Source organism: Leucopleurus acutus (genome assembly GCF_964270905.1).
Source record: "Leucopleurus acutus genome assembly, chromosome: 3".
Lineage (NCBI taxonomy): Eukaryota > Metazoa > Chordata > Mammalia > Artiodactyla > Delphinidae > Leucopleurus > Leucopleurus acutus.
The window spans coordinates 3,384,547-3,403,887 of record NC_139145.1 but is presented as its reverse complement, the minus strand read 5'-3'; the positions used below and the strand labels follow the sequence as shown (position 1 = coordinate 3,403,887).

At 55.2% G+C, this 19,341-nt stretch overlaps 2 protein-coding genes across 2 annotated transcripts; one reads left to right on the top strand and one right to left on the bottom strand.

The window, feature by feature from the left end:
• Positions 1–452: 452 nt before the first annotated feature.
• TMIGD2 (transmembrane and immunoglobulin domain containing 2) lies at positions 453–8,004 on the top strand (the record flags this gene model as incomplete). Its single annotated transcript, XM_082836496.1, is given in 8 exon segments — positions 453–498; positions 2,367–2,726; positions 7,069–7,098; positions 7,198–7,299; positions 7,637–7,707; positions 7,711–7,773; positions 7,775–7,874; positions 7,877–8,004. Coding segments are annotated over 8 exon segments (900 nt in total).
• Positions 8,005–9,033: 1,029 nt separating this feature from the next.
• Positions 9,034–14,179, bottom strand: SHD (Src homology 2 domain containing transforming protein D; the record flags this gene model as incomplete). Its single annotated transcript, XM_082835781.1, has 6 exons — positions 9,034–9,220; positions 9,846–9,965; positions 11,085–11,208; positions 12,454–12,642; positions 12,721–12,826; positions 13,883–14,179. 6 exons carry the CDS (start codon positions 14,177–14,179, stop codon positions 9,034–9,036), a joined length of 1,023 nt encoding a protein of 340 aa, XP_082691907.1.
• Positions 14,180–19,341: the final 5,162 nt, after the last annotated feature.

Sequence of the window (19,341 nt, the reverse complement as noted above, 5' to 3'; positions counted from 1 at the left end):
TAGCAGAAATCCCTTCCTCTGAACCCCAAAGGAAGACACCTTGGGGGCAAAATAACTGAGGCTGGGATTCTGCCATTCTGTCCCCTGCTCAGGCCTCTGCCACCTGCTCCCCTCCCCTCCCCTTGCCTCACCTGCCCTTCAATGTGTCCCCCCCAGCCTAGGTGTGTTTGTATAGTCTTTTAGAAGGATTTTCGCTCACATGATCTCCACCACATACGCCTACTGCTTTTCAGATTAAAAAAAAAAACTTCTGGGAAACTGAGGCAAGAGGTGACAGGAAGTGGAACCCCAAGCAGCAGTGGCCACCAGACATCTGCTGGCTGCCCGGGTGTCACCTATACCTCTGTGGTGGAGGTGGAGTGTCACATATGTCTCTGTGGCAGGAAGTCTGTCATGTAGGAGGGGGAGGGGGTTGGCAGGATGCTGGGAGAGGGGAGCCTGATGGGCCAGGAATGGGTTCCCTGGGCAAGGTGCTGGTCCTCCTGGCACAGTTTTGGGGTGAGTACTTGGGCCTCCCTCCCCTCTACCCCCACCCTGTTGCAACCCATCACCCAGCTTCCTGCCCCTCCTATAGAGGGCCCCTCGAAACCTTAGTTTCTCTGCTCTGCCAAATAGGCCCCGTCTCTCTCCCTGATACTCAGAACTTTACAAGGGTTGGAGGGTTCTAGCAAGGATCCTCAGAGGGCCCTGCAGGATAAAATTCACACCATGACCTGTGTACGAGTCTTGCGTGACCTGGCTCCGCTGGCCTCTCATCTCCTCTCTCCTCTGCATTCCCTCTCTCCCCCGTGGCCAGCCTGCTGACTCTTCTCTCCTTTTTTCTTTTTTTTCTTTCTTTTTTTTTTTTTGCGGTACGCGGGCCTCTCACTGTTGTGGCCTCTCCCGTTGCAGAGCACAGGCTCCGGACGCACAGGCTCAGCGGCCATGGCTCACAGGCCCAGCCGCTCTGCGGCATGTGGGATCTTCCCGGACCGGGGCACGAACCCGTGTCCCCCGCATCGGCAGGTGGACTCTCAACCACTGCGCCACCAGGGAAGCCCCCTTTTTTCTTTTTTTTAATCCCAACACATCAAGCTTGATCCCACCTCCGTGCCTTTGCACCTGCTGTTCCCTCTGCCTGGAATACTCTTCCCTGGATCTCCTCTCTCTAGCGTCAGCTACAACTGCACCCCAAAGACCGGGAACTTGAAGGAGTGTCTAACAGACACCCCGACTTCTCATGGCCCAAAGCAAACTCTTTCCCCTCCAGCCCTGCTTCTCCCTCGGTGTCCCCCATCTTGGCCCAAAGCCTCCACCATTCACAAAGTCCCTCAGGTTAAACCTTGGAAATCTGCCACAGTCCCTCTTTCCCTCTCTCTCAATTCAGTTCCTCTTGTAGTCCTTCTGAGGACAACTTTCAAAATCTATTCAGACTCTGACCACTTCTTTCCAGGGTCTGGCCCACATCACTGGTCTCCTGGACCCTCATTTCCTGGCCTCACCTGATCTCCCTGTGTCATAGTCTGTTCTCACCATGGCAGTCACGGTGATCTTTTTAAAACTTAAATTGGACCACATTTCCTCCCTGCTCCCCTGGTTTCCCATCACACTTAGGTTAAAAACTAAGCTGCTCCCCTTTCCCCAGCCCCACCTCTGTACCTCCACCACACCCCACCCCAATGGCCTGCAGGCCTCGAAAAAGCCGTCCCTGCTGACTTCTTGGATCCCACTTCCTCTCGCCGGCTAGCTCTTCTCCAGCCACGGGGCCTCCTCACTGTTCCTGCAACTTACCAGGCACGGTCCAGCCTCAGGACCTTTGCACGGCCCGTTCCCTCTGTCTGGAGTGCTCTTCCTGCATATCTTCCTTCCCACGACTGACTACGTCTTACCATTCAGATCCCTGTTCAAATGTCGCCTCCTCTGAGAGGCCTTCCCTGACCATCCTCTCTAAGTAGATCCTCTCACTTCATCCTTATCCCCTATTGCCACTCCCCATTCCTTTCCTCCGTCAGGATTCTCATTTCACGACTTCCAGTGTCTCTCTCCCCACAGACCCTCAGCTCCACAAGGGTAGGGATTTTTGTCTTAGTCACCTCTGTGTCTGTGTCCACAGTGGCCAGGACAGGGTCTGGCTCACGCGAGGCAATATGTGTGTGGTTGAGAGCCGGACATGTCATACGGTCCACCTTGAAATCTCGCAAGTGCCAAGAGACTTATCCCCATTTCACAGATGAGGCCATTGACCCTCAGCAAGAACCTTGCAAAGATCACACAGACAGCAAGCTTTCAGACTCTTACTGCCTCATCCCTGTGGGCTGGCTAATGCAGTAAGTCACACACACTCACACACACTGAGAAAGGCCTCAATCACCTCTTCTGTCCCCCAGGCCTGCAAGGAGCCACAGGCCTGAGTGTGCAGCAGGCACCCAAGTTGCTGCAGGTGAGGCAGGACAGCCAGGTGACCTTGGCCTGCCAGGTGGTGCAGGCCCAGGCCTGGGAGCAGCTACACATCGAATGGACCAAGGATGGTGACATCTTGTGCCAGACACGCATCATCAACGGCAGTCTCACCGTGGGTGTCTGCGGGCCTTGGGGACGGCTCTCCTGGCAGCCGCCTGGCAATCTCACCCTGCAGCTGGACCACGTGAGCCTCAATGACAGTGGGCTCTACGTGTGCTGTGCGACCGTGGAGATCCCTGATTTGGAGGAGGCCCAGGGCAGTGGGACACAGCTCCTGCTGGAGACAGGTATGAGAGCATGTGCGGGCAAGCTGGGGACTTGGAACTTCCAGAAATCTTAAAACTGTAGTATCTCAAACTCCTAGAAACATAAATTCTCCAAATCAGATTCCTAGGAACAGAAAGTCTGCAGATGCAAGAAGTTTGTAAACTAGACAGCCTCTGTTGCAACAACTCCACTCTGCCGTTGCAGCATGAAAGTCACCAGAGGCATACCTACAGGAATGGGCGGGCCTGGATGCCAATAAAACTTTATTGAAAAAAACAGGCAATGGGCCATATTTGCTGAGCCCTGTTCCAAGATATCACAATTATAATAACCCTTGAATATATATAATTCTGGATTCTGGTTCAAAACAATCCCATAAAACACGCTATTCAAGTACATCCTACAAACAGAGAAATGCACACACTGTAAGTGGCCAGCTCAATGGATGTCTTAGTCTGTTTGGCCACTGCTATAACAAAACACTACAGACTGGGTAGTGTTTTTAAATAAACCACAGATTTATTTCTCAGAATTCTGGAGGCTGGAAATCCAAGATCAAAGCAGCAACAAGGTTTTGTTCTGGTGAGAACCCTCTTCATGTTTCATAGCTTGCACCTTCTAGTTACGTCCTCACGTGGAAGAAGAAGCCGGGGGGCTCTCTGGGGTCTTTTTTTTTTGGGGCGTGCCGCACGGCATGTGGAATTTTAGTTCCCCAACCAGGGATCGAACTTGCGCCCCCTGCACTGGAAGCGTGGAGTCTTAACCACTGGACCATCAGGGAAGTCCCCTGGGGTCCCTTTTACAAGAGCACTGATCCCATTCATGAAGGCTCTACCCTCATGATCTAATCACCTCCCAAAGGCCCCGACCTCCAGTTACCATCATATTGGGGGTTAGGATTCAACATATGAATTTTAGAGGGATGTGTACAAACCACAGCAATGGATTCCCACAACCTGGGTACCCAGTACCATGTCAACACACATATCTGCTTCCTCATAGATGCCATCCTCAGGCCCACCCCACCATCCTGACCTCTAACAGCACAAATCTATTTTAACTGGTTTCACATTTTACTTAAATGGACTCACAGAGTATCTTCTGTCTCCGACATCTTTCACTCAACATGATGTCTGGAAGATTCCTCCATGTTGGTGTGCGGAGCAGTGGCTCATCCTTGCTGCAGAGCAGCCTCCATCACCACCAATCATTCCAATTTCCTACTGATGACCATTTGGGCAGCTTCTGGGTTCTGGCTATTATGAATAAGGCTGCTGTGAACAATCTAGAACTTGTCTTTTGGTCAACATATGGCCACATTTCTATTGTACCGAGGACAATTCCAGAATCTCAAACCACAAGATAGAATCTTGCAGTTCTAGGGCTTCCCTGGTGGCGCAGTGGTTGAGAGTCCGCCTGCCGATGCAGGGGACACGGGTTCGTGCCCCGGTCCAGGAAGATCCCACATGCCGCGGAGCAGCTGGGCCCGTGAGCCATGGCTGCTGAACCTGCGCGTCCGGAGCCTGTGCTCCGCAGTGGGAGAGGCCACAACAGTGAGAGGCCCGCGTACCAAAAAAAAAAAAAAAAGAATCTTGCAGTTCTAGAATCCTAGGGACATAAATTCTAAGCTCTGAGAATTACAGCATATGTTCTGCAGGGGACTGTCACTCCTAAGCAGGCAAAAATTTGTTCTTGGGAGCAAAGAAAATCTTACTCTTTTTATGTACAAAGCATCGATACGCAGACAGCCCATAAACAGAGTTACAGAATGTCTGTGGTATTAACATTTCATCGGGGAACAAATTAAGTTTCTTAGAACATCTACTTAGGGGAGTGATAATGAAAAAAGTTGAGAAACACTGAAATAAAGGAATGGAAGATTCTAGAATCTTAGAGTTGTAGTCTTAAATACTTTATTTACTTACTTATTTTTAATATTAATTAATTAACCTATTTATTTATTTATTTTTGGCTGTGTTGGGTCTTTGTTGCTTGCACAGGCTTTCTCTAGTTGCCCCGAGCAGGGGCTACTCTTCATTGCGGTGCGTGGGCTTCTCATTGTGGTGGCTTCTCTTGTTGCGGAGCAGGGGCTCTAGGTATGTGGGCTTCAGTAGTTGTGGCTCGAGGGCTCATTAGTTGTGGCTTGCAGGCTCTAGAGTGCAGGCTTAGTAGTTGTGGCACACGGGCTTAGTTGCTCTGCAGCATGTGGGATCTTCCCAGACCAGGGCTCGAACCTGTGTCCCCTGCACTGGCAGGTGAATTCTTAACCACTGCACCACCAGGGAAACCGGTCTTACTTTAAAAAGAGAGACTCTTAGAATTTTTTTCCTAAATATTTATTTATTTACATTCTGGCCGTGTTAAGTCCCAGTTGCAGCACTCAGGCTCTCTAGTTGTGGCACATGGGCTTAGTTGCCCTGCGACCCGTGGGATCCTAGCTCCCTGAACAGGGATCGAACTGGTGTCTCCTGCATTGCAGGATGGAGTCTTAACCACTGGGCCACCAGGGGAGTCCCAGAGAGACTCTTAGAATTTTGCAATCACAAAGTGTATAGGAGCAGAAAATTCTAGAATTCCAGAATCCAGAATTGAAAACCATTGACTCTCGGGAATTCCCTGGGGGTCCAGGGGTTAGGATTCCATGCTTCCACTGCAGGGGGCACGGGTTCGATCCCTGGTGAGTCGGGGAACTAAGATCCCGCAAACCGTGTGGCGCGGCCAAACAAATAAACGAAAAAGAAAGCCATGGACTCTCAAGGCTGGAAGCCACTTTCCCGATCAGCTAAGCCACCTGCCTCGCTTTACAGAGGATAAAGCTGAGGCTCAGCAAGGGCCAAGACACATCCAACCACACACACAAGCCGGGGATGCAGCCAGTTTTCTCCAGAGCCCACCTCATGCGTTTCCCCCACTCTGCATGACACATTATAGGCCAAACCATAGGGGCCGGAGACTCAGGTTGACCCGATGGGGTCCTGCTCTCTCTCGGCGGTTCCCGAGGGCCTTGGGCACATGCCTGGCCCGTATCAGGCAGAATGAAGCACCACCCGGGCTCCCAGGCCCAAGAGGCGCCCATTTGTCTCCAGCTGGCAGGACCCACCCGCTGCCTGCCTCTAGGGCGGTGTGTTATGGCTGTCCTGCCTGCCCCCCACCCCTCCAGTGATGAGGGGGCCAATTACCAATTAGCAGAGGCAGGGTAGCAGAGGCACCAGGCTGTGAGTTGTTGGCAGCTGTGAGGGAGCGAGAGTGAGCGGGCACGGGTCCAGCTCCCCACAGCTGGCTCTCCCATCCCTGAACAGCTGCTTGGAACCCTGGGACCACTGCCAACTTTAGAACCTCCAAGATGAAGGGGTTGGGGGCTCTGGGTCTCGTCTTAATCACAGGAGAAGGCGCCTTTGGCTGGGGTTCATGTCAGTTATACAGACCTGAAAGCACATCCCCATTCTGCCATTCACTTGCTGTGTGACCTTGGGCAAGTGACTTGACCCTTCTGTGCCTGTTTCCTTAGTCATCAAAATTCAGCTAATAGTGCTTTCCTCATCAGATTAGGTGAATTTAAAGTGATTATATCTAAAGAGTTTATTGCAGGGTCTGGAACATAGTAAGTCCTCAGTAAACGTAAGTGGTTATTATTATGTCTATGATACTGATTGTTCAGCAAGACTCAAAAATTCAGGCCCGTGTAAGTTTTTGTTTGTTTGTTTTGGTTTGGTTTTTTTCCTTTCCTTTCTTTCTGAAACAGGGAAGGGAGAGGGAAGCTGAGGGGAGAAACACCTTTGTTCAAAGCATGGCCCAGCTGTTGCCTGGATGTGTGACTCCAGGCAAGTGACTCAGCCTCTCTGAGGCTCAGTTATCTTGGGATTGACACAGTGTAGACGCTCAAAAAACAGGAGCCATGAGGACGATAGATCCCATGATCAGGATGATGGAGCTCATGGTGGTGTTGGCAAAGTTCCTGGTGAAGATGGTGGAGCTCAAAATGAGGATGATGGAGCTCATGTTCAGGGTGATGGGACTAAGGGTGGGGATGATAAGGCTTGTGATGGGAACGGTGGAGCCTATTATGGCAGCAATGGGGCTCATGACAAGGGTGGTGCAGCTCATGGTGGGGATGATGGAGCTCATGATGAGAAAATCCCGTTGGCAGTTACTTCACAATAACCCAGCAAGATAGGAATGATTAGTATCCTTTTTTCAAAAGAGGAAACAGGTTCAGAGCAAATCCCTGCCTGAACTCACACAGCATGGCAGGGGCAAGAACCCTGAGGTCCCACACGGGGTAGAGGGGCTCTTACCCTGAAGAGGTGCAGTAAGCTGGACTCGAAGGTGAGCTCCCCTGAGACGTAGGTTTCTTCTCGGCAGATGGCTGGCTACTGAACCGGAGCTTCTCAGGTGAGTTCCGCCCACGTGTCCCTCCTCCAGCCCCGCCCCACCCCGCCCCCGTGCCCCGCCCCCAGTGAGACCGCCCACAAACCACCGCCGCCTTCCCAGGGCTCTCCTTCGCACTGCTGGTGACTGGAGCGGTGGCCGTGGCCGCTTTCGCTCTGGGAGCCTGGATCTGGGGCCGCCGCCGCTGCCGGAACAGAGACGCAGGTAAGGAACCGCGCAGGTAGCCGCTCGGAGGGCGGACGGTTCCCACGAGCACCGCCATCCACTGGCGACCCCGCCCCGCGTGGCGGAGGCGGGAACTGCAGCTTCTTGACAAGGATGGAACGCAGACCCTTCTGACTTTGATACCTGCCCCTTTTGGAAGGAGCGAGGGTGAGGCTGGGAGGCAGAGATGGGGAATAGATGGGGAAGGCTGGCCTGGCCCCTACACCCATGTTTTTCAGAGGCATAGACAAAGCCTCCAGAAAGTGGGCTGGAGAGGGCCAGGCTCTCTTAAGTGATTCTGGCCTCTTGGTGTCATACCCCCCTCCTTCCAATGCAGGGAATCCACTCTACATCAATGCCTTATATCAGCCCCGGAGGGCCCCAAGGAAGAGTGAAGCATGGCCTGTGTAGGGGAAGATGCTGGACATCTCCAGCAAGAATCAGAAGGGCCAAATCTTCTATTCGATCTCTTTCCCCTGGCCCCCCCACGCCCAAGCGGCCTCTGGCTCCCAAATCTTCCTCCAGCCCCAGGCCCAGTCACCCCATCTCTGCAGTTGGAGTCCCTCCTGGCCCAGGCCAAGAGGATTCTTTGAAGTGGGAAGACGAATCAGAACCCCCAGAGACCAACAGAGGACACCCCCCCAGCAGCTACGTAAAGATGTGACTTATTCCAAGAGGATCACGAAGTCCAGCAGTTCATCCTGAGACACGCCCCCTCCTCATTTCTATGAGGCTGGATTTCTCCCTTGCCCAAAGAACACCCAATAAAGGCTCATGAAGAAACCAAAGCCAGAATTTGTGGCAATTTGGGAGTGCTAAAGAGATCTGAGGAGTCATCAGGGGGGGTCTCAGAGGACCACTGTGGTGAGGGGGCTCTTTGACGACTCGCAAGCCTTCCACCTCTTATCCTTAGAGAGACATGTCCAATTAGCAGAGAGAAGTGATGCCCCCGGCTTCAAAACAGTGCCCGGAGCTGGACGCACCCCCTCCCCAGCTGGTATCTCTCCCCCAGGCAGGCTTGGAGTTGGGTGCGGGGGGGGATCGGTGCTTCCCGGCATTTATCAGCCCCCGGGGTCTCCTGCCCGACTGTCACCTTGAAGTGACACCAGCTGGGCCCGGCTCCCCTCCCCCACTTCTGCTGTTTCCATGGGGACAGATGTCCTTTCTGCAGCATCAGCCCTTGCCCGCCCGCCCGCCCCGGATAAGGAGGAGGGGCAGGGTGGGGGCAGGGCTGGCCTGAGAGCCTCGCCCCCTCCGTTTCTCCATCTTTTTAATCTGCTGGTCTCCATCCACTGTCTCCGGAGTTTTATCTGCCTCCATGCCTCTCTCTCCCTGCCTGTCTCCAGCTCTCTGAATTCTGGTCCCTCCCTGTGAGCCATTCAGGCTCCAACCCCAGCTCCATCCCCAAAACAAGGAGCTGGGGATGCTCTTCCCCCTCCAAGGGTCTGCCTCCCCTTTTCCTTCTGAGGGGCTGAGATCCCCACCTCCCAGAAAGGACACTTGAAACACACAATAACTTATTTATTTTCCAGGCCAGAGGAGGGCTTCGAGACACAATTCTAATCCCTAGAACCTAGAAGGAGGCTGAGCAGGGCGGCTCTGATGAAGACCCAGAGCCTGGAGGGGCAGGGGCGGGTTCTCTCCATCCAGCCTTCGCCAGGACTGGAAAGACCTCCACCTTTTGCAGCCACTGATCTGGGTCCTCACAGCCCAGGGCGGGGGGCTGAGGTTCACTCAGGGGGTCTGTGACACGACGGGGTACAGCAGGGCCAGATGCTCAGCGCCCTGCACGGGCAGTGGGCGGGAGCTATAATGGAGCACCAGCTCCGGCACGCTGGGGAAGGGGCCGCTGTGCTGACCCAGCACGAACTGGTTCTCTCGGATCCGAGCAAACTTCAGATGCAGGAAGCCCTGGCTGCTCCTGGAGACAGGAGTCAGAGGGGGTACCCAGCACTCCAGACCCGCCCACACTCTCCAACCCTAAAGCCACCCCCTCATGGCCCCCAGGAGCCCGATGCTGGCATCCCCTAATATTTCTGATTAACAGCTACTTGGCGTCAAGCTCTTGGCTAGTTCCACACTGCGGGGATGCCTTCCGAGCTTGTCCCCTATCAAGACAGGCTGGAGCTCCTGCCAGGTGGAGGTCCCTCCCCAGGAACACAGAAGGCACTTTCTCTCCAAACCTCTTGACACCTTGTGCTACCTGTCCTGGGCTCCTTACTAGGGTTACCCTCAGTCTAGGGTCCCTGGTTCCCCATCTCACTCAAGCCCTACATCTACGGTATGGCTTCCTCTCCATCTTCTTGCGTACCTCCAGTGACAGGGTGTTCATTCTCAGTCGGAACCAAGCCAGTGGTCTCTCTGGAAGCCCCACCCCCTGGCCTAGAAGCCCCGCCCACGGGTCCCATAAGCCCCACCCCCTGGCCTGAAAGCTCTGTCCATCAGCCCTGGAAGTCCCGCCCGCTGGCTGCTGGAGACACACTCCTCTGCTCCGGAAAGCATGCAGTCCTGAGACCCTCTGTCCCTCCAGAGGGCTGCGGTCTCACCTGAGGGTTAGGGAGCAGTCTTGGGGGCTGGTCTCGCTGAGCCGCACGAGGTAGCTGCCTTCCTTGCAGAGCGACAGGAGGTTCTCGGCATCTGCCCGGCTCAGCGGGCCGTGAAACCACCTAGGGGGTGGGGACAGGTCTCCTGAAGGGCAATCCCCCTTTCCAACACGTCCTGGGGCTGGATGCAGGCACAGCTCTTTCAAGGACTTGTGACGTCCAGGCAAACAAGTGAGACAAATTCCCTTGGGTTTCTCAAGAGGAGCCTGGTTTTCAGGCAGACAAGGTTCTCCCTGGGAGGGAGCTGAACCCAGGTCAACCTGGAGCTGCTCTTTCCAATTGAGCACATACCCCGACCTTGATTTTTACAGCCTCCCTCAGCTGGGTCTCCAAGTGTCCTCAACCCCTCCCTAATCCCCCAACTCGAATCACTTGCATATCACTTTCATGAGATTCACCACATCCTGTGTCCCCAACCCACCTGTACCATTTGTTACATAATATTTTTCTTTAATGTGCTCAAAGAGAAGCTAGCAGTGGGAGCAAAGTGTCAAAGACAGATGAGCACCAAACGGTTGTTTGTACTGAAAGAAAATACCCTGTGCTTGTGTTAATTAGGCCGTTCTGTACGGCCCACCTAAGAGGTTTGGGAATGACTGTGATAAACACACCCTGGTACTCACAGGGCTGGGCTCTGGGGGCTCGGGGAGTTCCCCGAGAAGCTCCTAGACTGGAGAGACACAGAGAACACCCAGACTCTCCCAGCTTGTGAGCTTCACCCCAGCCTAAAGTTGGGACCCCTTCAAAATCCTGCTTCTCCCACTTTCACCACAAGATCTCCTGGGGGTGAGAAAGATGTCTCTTTGCTCTCAGGCTTATAAACCCCACTCAAGGGAAGGGAGGAAATCCCCTTTTATTCTCTGTGAGGCAGACACTGTCTTGGAGGTGTTGAGCCCAAGGTTTGGAGAGGTTAAGTGACTCGCCCAAGGCCACACAGCCAAAAGATAGAGAAGGGATTTGAACCCAGAATCTGACGCCGGAGGGAATGGAGACGCCACCTGATTCTGCTTTGCACCGAGCTGGGTGTCTGGCCCACAGCAGGCGCTGTCACCCAGCGAAGATTAGTTGAAGAAATGAATGAAGTGAATGGGTGAAAGTTCCTCCAGCCCCCCTGGCCCGAGGAATCCGTGGCTGGTCTGGGGCAGGGAGGGATTCAACTCCACCTTCAACTTCCCCACTCACGGCTGTTTTTCCAGAGGCAGGGCCGGGTCCACGCGCTCTGCAGGCTGGGGGCTTCGGGGCGGGAGTCTCCGGAGTTCCTTGGCTGAGCCTGAGGTCCTTTCCCACTCTGGACCGTCAAACTGCACTGGAGAAGGTTTAAAGAGAAAATGGTTAAGTCCCGCCTATCTCAAGAGGGTGGGGTGGGGGCAAGCCAGTGGAATTTCAGTAGGAAGGCGGTGCCAGCTTAGGGTAACCTATCAGAACCCAGAAGAGGAGGGGTTGGGCTTAAGGCTGGGGCGGCATTGGTACGCGAGCAACCAATTAGCCTTCAGAAGAAAGGGGTGTGGTCATTCTTGAATCTGGTGGCATGGAAGGGTGGGCAGTTCCCTGAGTGATAAATCAGAGAGCAGGGGGTGTGGCTAGAGGGGTGGGTGGGAAGTTCTGCCTGATTTTGGCCAACTCATAGAGCTAGAAAACCACCCTCAATATACAGACAGGTAGACTGAGGCACTGAGCTCCAAGTTCCCTCACAGTCATACAACTTCTGGGGCAGATTTGGGTACGCACAACTCTTTCTGGTCCAAGTTATTTTTTTCCTATATATATATATTTTTGGCCGCACCATGCAGCATGTGGGATCTTAGTTCCCCGACCAGGGATCGAACCCGTGCCCCCTGCAATGGAAGAACGAAGTCTTAAACACTGGACCGCTAGGGAAGTCCAAGTTATTTTATTTCTTAAAGCTGACCTTATCATTCCCTCTTTACAGAAGAGGAAACTGAAGTTCAGAGACTTATCCAAGCTTACCCAACTCAGTTACGAATCGACTCCAGGAAATGCTACCTTCTTCCACAACGGCTCCTGTGTAATTGAGCACTTTAGAACTCAATTTACAAGTACCCTATTCGATAGGTACTAGAATGATCCCCATTTTACAGGTAAGGGAACTGAGACTCAGGGAGATAAAGGGATTTGCCCAAGTGACACAAACCCAGATCTAGTGTGACATCAAAGCCTATTCCTGCACTATACTGAGCAGAATGCGTAGGTTCCATTGCACTCTGAAAGGGGAATTCCCTGGCAGTCCAGTGGTTAGGACTCTGCACTTTCACTGCCGAGGGCCTGGGTTCAATCCCTGGTTAGGGAACTAAAATCCCGCAAACCACGCGGTGCAGCATAAATAAATAAATAAATGGGGTTTCAGTTTCCAAGGAAGTTACAGATTCTCCTGGGAAGATTATGACTATCAGTCATTCACACTTTAGTGAGAATTAACAAACTACCAAAGTGACAGGTGATGGGGATTTACTCTGTAAGTTGATACAGGGGATGTGACCAGAGCAGGAAATAGAGGGACACAGGCATTCAGAGGTCAGGGTCAGAGAAGCACCTGCAAATGCCTTGGAGATGTGGTCTTTCTTCCACTCCCAGGGCTGGTCATACTCGTCTGCTGGCCGTTCATCCTCCTGGGGCAGCCGGCTCTGCCGAGGTTTCCACCCTGAAGGAGGCCCATCTCCCAGATCTTGGTCCTGCTCCTCATAGGGAGTGTCATACAGCTGCACCCTCCTGTATGGCAGTTCTGGGAGGCCAAGGACACTGGTCAGCTCCCACTCCCACCTGGGACCCTGTCACCTTCCCCCAAGCTCTGCCCACTCACCGCTCATGACTCGCTGGGCATCGTAGGGCTCCATGTAGCCGTCATCCGGGGGTGACGGGTGAGGTTGGGCATCAAAAGGGTCCGAGTACTCGGTGTCGACCTCCAACTGGAGACAGAAAGGAAGGGGAGGGAGTCAAGGGCTCAGGGGGACCAAGCCTAGCTCTGAATACCCCTGCTGGGCAATACTACACCTCTTGCCTGCTGTCTCTGTGTCATCTGATACATCCCCTCCAAGCAAGTAGTTTCCTCTTCCACCCGTGAGTGTTTGCAGATAGAGCTTCCCTTGCTCTCTTCCTCTGTGCTGTTCTGATTCTCCCCGACACAGATCCCTACCTCCCTCCTTCAATCATTTTAATGATTAGGTGCCAGTACTGTTCTAAAGGCTTCACATATATTTACTTGTAGCACCAACACTCAGTAAGTACCTTATCCCCATTTTACAGATGAGAAAACCAAGGCATAGAGAGGGCAAGTGACTTGCTCAGGGTCACACAGCTGATAAGTAAGAAGCAGCGCTTGATCCTTGGTTGTCTGCTTCCCCGAGTCCCTGCTTCCTCCTACCTTTCTCTGTGCCATTAACCACTACCTGACACAGCCTACCGTAACCCTCTTTGAAGCCTTCTCTGTCTCTCCACTGAGGGTTTGGGGTGGACCCCCTGATCCTCTAGGAAAAGTACTGAAAAAAAAAAAAAAAGCATGGGCATTGGAGGCAGGTTTGGGTTCAAGTTCTAACAAGCTATAGCCATGTGACCTTGGGCCAGTCGCTTCTCTTCTGTGAGCCTCAGTTTCCACTTCTGTAAAATGGGAGTAATAAGAGAGGAAGGGTGGAGAGTAGTGGTGAGGATGTTTAAGGAAGATCCCTTCAGCTGCTAAGAGGAAGGGAAGCTGTGAGGAGGGATCCAGAAGGGGGGAAGCAGGAAGCAGGAGGACAGGGGCACAAAGCCAGTCAGAGAGGGAGGAGGACAACCAGCGCTGTGCAGTGAAAAGGGGCAGATATCAAACTCCACGAAGCGGATGGAGGATTGGGGAGTGTCCGGCTGGTGCCCTGGTCTTTCCCTGGGGTAACACATAAAACACGCTCCCCAAAGTCCTGGGGAAACCTAGCCTGACCGCCCCACCCAGTCTCCTGGGGCCACCCAACCTCTGGGCCTTAGCCACGCACCTCTTCCCGGGGGCTGCCCAGCAAGACCTTGGCTCTGGCCATGTCAACTGCCTCCACCTTGATGAGCCGGTGCTTTGGAGAGTCGTACTTGGTGTCTCCAGGGCCCTTGGAGTCCCCGGGCCCCGCGGAGTCGGTCTCTAGGCGGCCATCTGCATCCTCATAGGGGTCCTCAAAGTCCAGATCCTTCTGTTCCCGGTAGGCCCGCAGGATGTCGCTGTCCGTGTAGTCGGGGGTGGGCGGCTGCGGAGGGGGCCTCCGACCGCCAAAGCTCAGGTAGTCTCGTAGCCACTTGGCCATTTGAGCGAATGTCACCCCAAACCTGGCCACTGTCAGAAGAGGACCCACATGCCCTCTTCTGGACCCTCTTCCTCGGCAGAGTCCCCAGGGAGGAGCAGGGGGAGAAGGAAGGGAGGAAGGGAGGAGGAGAAAGATCAGGTGTGACCCTTGGCTGGGCTCAGAGGAGGGGGAAAAGGGGGGGGAAAAGGAGGAGACAGAGGAGGGAGGAAGGGGGAGGAGAAGCAAAAGCGCACCTTAGCCCGGCTCTGGAAGGACGGCGGGGGAAGGGGGCGCCCCGTAGGGCCCTGAACGCGGAGCGCGGGGTCGTCCAGCCAGAGCGAGGGGCATCCGCGGAGTTTCCGCGGGCAGCGCGCTCTCCTTGCACGGCTCGGCCACCCGTTGCCTCCGGGAAGCTCCGGGATCCCTTCCTGGGGGCCGGGGGCGGGGAAAGCGCCGCCTGCGGACGCCCCCAAGCCCTGGCTCAGCCCGGACGCCTGGGTTCTCAGCGCAGCGGGCAGGCTCCCCGGGGACTCGGGCGCCGCGCGCAAAGTTGGGCCGCGGGGACGGTGACCCCGGTGCGGCGCATCCTTTGTTGCGCTCCTCGCCGCTCTGGGGGGAGCCCCAATCCCGCGGCCCCCGGCCCGGCCGCCTCGATCCGGCCCCAGTCGCGGGCACAAAGGAAAATAAAATCTCCAATCCCCCTTCACGCTTTCGGAGACACTTTAGCCGCAGCCGCCGGCGCGCGCCCGGGAGGTGGGACTTTGGGGAGGGGGCTCTCGGACGGACGCCCCAGCCCCTACCAGTACCGGGCCGGGTCCCGGGCAGCGACGTCAAGGCTTCCCCGCCCCCTCCCCTCCCCTCCCCCTGCGCTCCCCTCGGAGGTGACTGAGACCTTCAGCTGTTCTGGGGAGGGAGGGGAGCATCTGCCCGGGGAGGGAGGGGGGATGCGGGGCGGGAGTCGCGGGGGCCGAGGCCGCGGCGGCTGGACAGTGACCCGGAGGACCGAGGCTGGCAGGAGCGAGCGAGGAGCACGGGAGGTGGAAACCCACAGGGGCTGACCTTGCTCCGGAGAGCGAGAGGTGTTGAGATGGGGAAGGGGGAGAGGGAGGGGAGGTGGAAATTGGCCGGGAAATGGAGGGCTGGACTTGACCGCGAGCAGGGATGAAATTGACCAGCAGAGGGGGTGAGCCTGACCACTACTGAGGGTTGAAATTGAACCAGGGTCTGGCGGCGAAACTGACCAGGAGATTGGGGATGTGGAAATTGTTCCAGAGGTCACCGGCTAAAATGGATATTAAGGCAGCCGAAGGAAGGGGGTTTTGCAACGGAAGGGACGGGGTTCTGGCTTCCCCTCCCCCAAGAGGGCTCTTCTCCGTCCCCTCTCCCCAGGGGACTAATTGCAGGATGGGGGAAGGGGTTTGGGGCAGCTGGCCAGGGGAAAGGAGATGGTATCTGTGCCTGGAGTGTGCCTTCGGCATCTGTCCCTTTGTGGTTTCTGGGGGTGGAGGCCGGGAGGGGGACAGAAATGAGAGGTGTCTCGCCTGGCCTGGCTGCCTGTTGGCAGCTGCAGCTGTCAGGGGGCGAGGACACTAACGGATTTGGGGGGAGTAAGAGAGGCAAAGGGAGCTGCTGGCCAGTTCCAAAGCAAACACATTTTTTTTCTTTCCCCATAAGGGGGCTTGCTCAGTGACCCCTAATAGAAAGAGTAAGAGAGGGGTAGTCAGGAAGGATGGAACCTCAGATTCCCTCCTCCAAGCCCCCTAGGGTGGGTGTGGCTTGGAGGGGAGGGAAGACCAGACGCAAGTCAGAGCTGACACTGTTGTGAGCTCTCCCCCACTCCGCCCCCCGCAAAGAATAGTGGGGCCTGGGCAATGTCTATGCAGGCCACGCTTTGCTTTCCTGATTTGAAAAATGGGGTTTCTAATAGGAAAAACTCAGAGAGCTGGAGGAAGGATCATCAGGAGGATGTGACATTTTTTTCCTGATGGGGAAACTGAGGCACAGAGAGGGGAGACACACCCCACAGCTCATTTCTGCCTGGATGCTGTGATATGGCCTGGCTTGGGATGGCATTCGACCCCCATCAGGTCTCTTCGTGGAATCAGAGGTTTTCCATCTCCCCTCCACTGTTAGCCCCATTTTCCAGATGGGAAAACTGAGGTCCAGAGCCGATGAGGCAAGGCCCCTCACGGCAGCAGGGGTGTCCGTATGTCCTCCCCTCCTCTTTCCTGCTTTGGCTGAGTTGGCCTCCACACGAACCTGTTGAACTGGGTCCTCCCTCCCGAAGAGCACTCACACAGACCCCCACCCCACCCCGTCCTCTCTGATCAGCGACGAGGCAGCATCCCTGGGGACTGCCCTGAGAGCATGGCAAGTAATTGTCCTGTTTTCTGTCAGCCGCAAGGCAATACCCGGCTCGGGGATGAGCTGTTGACAGATCTCATCAAATCCGAGTCCTCTCCCTGTCAGATAAATACGCGATGTCTAAGGTATAAATATTTGAAAGGGGCCTTCTAATTCCGGTCTGTGTCAGGAATAGCAATTAGAGGCCCTGGAGGCAGAATCAAACGGCGTTTGACTTTCCTGCGCTTTTGAGCTGGGTTCTCCTGGGGCTGCCCCCACTCCCACTGCAGGAGCAGGGAGGGGGCTTGAGGAGGGGCGGGAGATGGTGGTCGAGGGTTGGAGCCAGGCTGGAGGTCTGGCGGCCCTGCAGTGGTATGACCTTGAATAGCCAGTAACCTCTTGGGTTTTGCCTTTCTGATTGGGGGAGGAGGGAGCAAGAGAGCAAAGCCAGGAGGCAGGCACTGCATGGACAAAGGCAAGGAGGTGAGTGGTCTGGAGGTCCTGGGCTGATGGGACCTCTTTTTCCCCAGCATTCAGGGTCTGAAAGACGGTCTATCAGGGTCTCCTCCGGGGTAGCGCTGGGTTTCTGGAATCCCAGCCCACCTGACCTTGAGTAAGTGACCTGGCCTGTTTTCCCATCTATGAAATGGAACAGCTAACCTTTGTTGAGCGCTTACTGCCTGGCACTGTTTTGGGTGCCTTAAAAAAATTTTTTTTTTAAATAAATGTATTTATTTTTTACTTATTTTTGGCTGCATTGTGTCTTCGTTGCTGCGCACGGGCTTTCTCTAGTTGCGGCGAGTGGGGGCTACTCTTCGTTGTGGTGCGTGGGCTTCTCATTGCGGTGGCTTCTCTTGTCGTGCAGCACAGGCTCTAGGCGCATGGGCTTCAGTAGTTGCGGCACTTGGGCTCAGTAGTTGTGGCTCACAGGTTCTAGCGCGCAGGCTCAGTACTTGTGGCGCACGGGCTTAGTTACTCCGCGGCATGTGGGATCTTCCCGGACCAGGGCTCAAACCCGTGTCCCCTGCATTGGCAGGCGGATTCTTAACCACTGCACCACCAGGGAAGCCCCTGAATAGTATTTACTTGTATGGCATACAGTAAGTGCTCAATATATGCTTAGGGTGGATGGGACCTCAGGAAGAAGCCAGAGGGGGTCCCTGGCTGGGGGCTGCGCCTGCTCTCATCTCACGGATCCCCATGTCTGCAGGGGGGATGGGAGCCAAGGCACCAGGACAGGAGGGGACCAAGTGGGGATGACCCATGGTGGGACCTATAACCTCCTGATCTGATGGAGGAGACATGGCCCTGATTTAGGAGCTCCTGATCTGATAGGAGAGACGACCTCTGCTCCCAGAAGCTCCTGGACACAGCCCTGCCTTCAGCTCAGTCTGATGGGAGAGACATAGTCCTGCCCTCAGAAGCCCCCAGTCTGACGGAGGAGATGTGTGCAAGCGTCAATAGGCTCCCAGTCTGAAGGGAGAGGCGCGGCTCTGACCTTAGGAGCTTCCAGTCTGACGGAGGAGATGTGTGCAAGCGTCAATAGGCTCCCAGTCTGAAGGGAGAGGCGCGGCTCTGACCTTAGGAGCTTCCAGTCTGATGGAGGAGGCATAAGACTGACCTTCGAAGTACCCAGTCTGACACAGGAAATATGTGCTTGCCTTCAAGGGCTCCCAGTCTAACACTGGCCTTCCAGGGCCCCAACCTGATGGGGGAAGCACAGACCATTCCCTGGAAGCTCCCAGTCTATAGGGTGTGGTGATCGAAGGTGTAGCCTTGGAGCCTCACAGTTTCAAAGCCAGGTCCAGCCCCTCACTCACCCACTCTGAGTCCTTGGCCAAGGAGCCTCCTGCCATCTGTAAAATGGGGCGGTGGGTAAGGGAGCATGTGCCCGACGGCATGGGTGGCAGAGCCCTGGCATGGAGGGAGCTTGGGGCAGCGCTTGGCCCTCAGCAAGAGCTTGGGAAGCAGGAGCGGCCCCTTGTCTCCTTTGTGAAGCCCAGGCTCAGGAGGGAGGGGGTTCCGGAATAGGGGCGACCACCCCCCCCCAGTCCCTCTGATGTGCTCCAGCAGCCAGGCAGCCCCCAGGGGAGTTGATGTAGGAGATTCTGGATGAGGCCTGACAGCTCCCGAGGACCAGATGACAGACATGGAACTCGTGGGGGACAGGGACTGTCGGCAGCGAGCAGGGAAGGGCAGGCTCCAGAGAGCAAAAAGGGGGTGTGGATCTCGGGGTGGCGGGCTCAGGGCAGGGAGCGAGGGGGCATGCAGGCTGAGGCCCTGGAGGGTCAGCACACAACAACAGACCCCCTGCCCAAAGTGTTGCTGCACTGTCCCTCTGCCTGCTCGGCCCTGGGAACCCCTGCAAGAAAATTGGGGACCAGGAGACAAACTGTTCCCAAGACACGGGTGGGAGAGCAAAGCGTAAAAGCCTGCGGGGGAAATAAGAATTAAAGAAACAATTCCAGGGTAGTGTGGAGGAAAGGGGAGGGTGGCAGACAGTGGGCAGAAGCGTGGGGCTCCCTGGGCCTCAACTTCCTCATCCGTGAATGGGGAGATACCCACTCAGGCTACATACATTAATTGAGCACCTACTAAGTGCCTAGCTGGTCTTAGGTGCTGGGGACACACTCATCAACACACGGACCCTTGCAAAGCTCACTGTGCAGAGGGGTCTGCAGGTAGACCCTCAGGTGGCTCCTATGACCCCAACCTCCTGGTTGTCACACAAGGTGAGCCCCTCCCCTGGAACGTGGGAGGGATCTGTGGCTTGCTTCTAACCGCGGAACACTGCAACAGTGATGGGCCGTCACTTTTAGCAGACTCTCATGAAGCCAGTC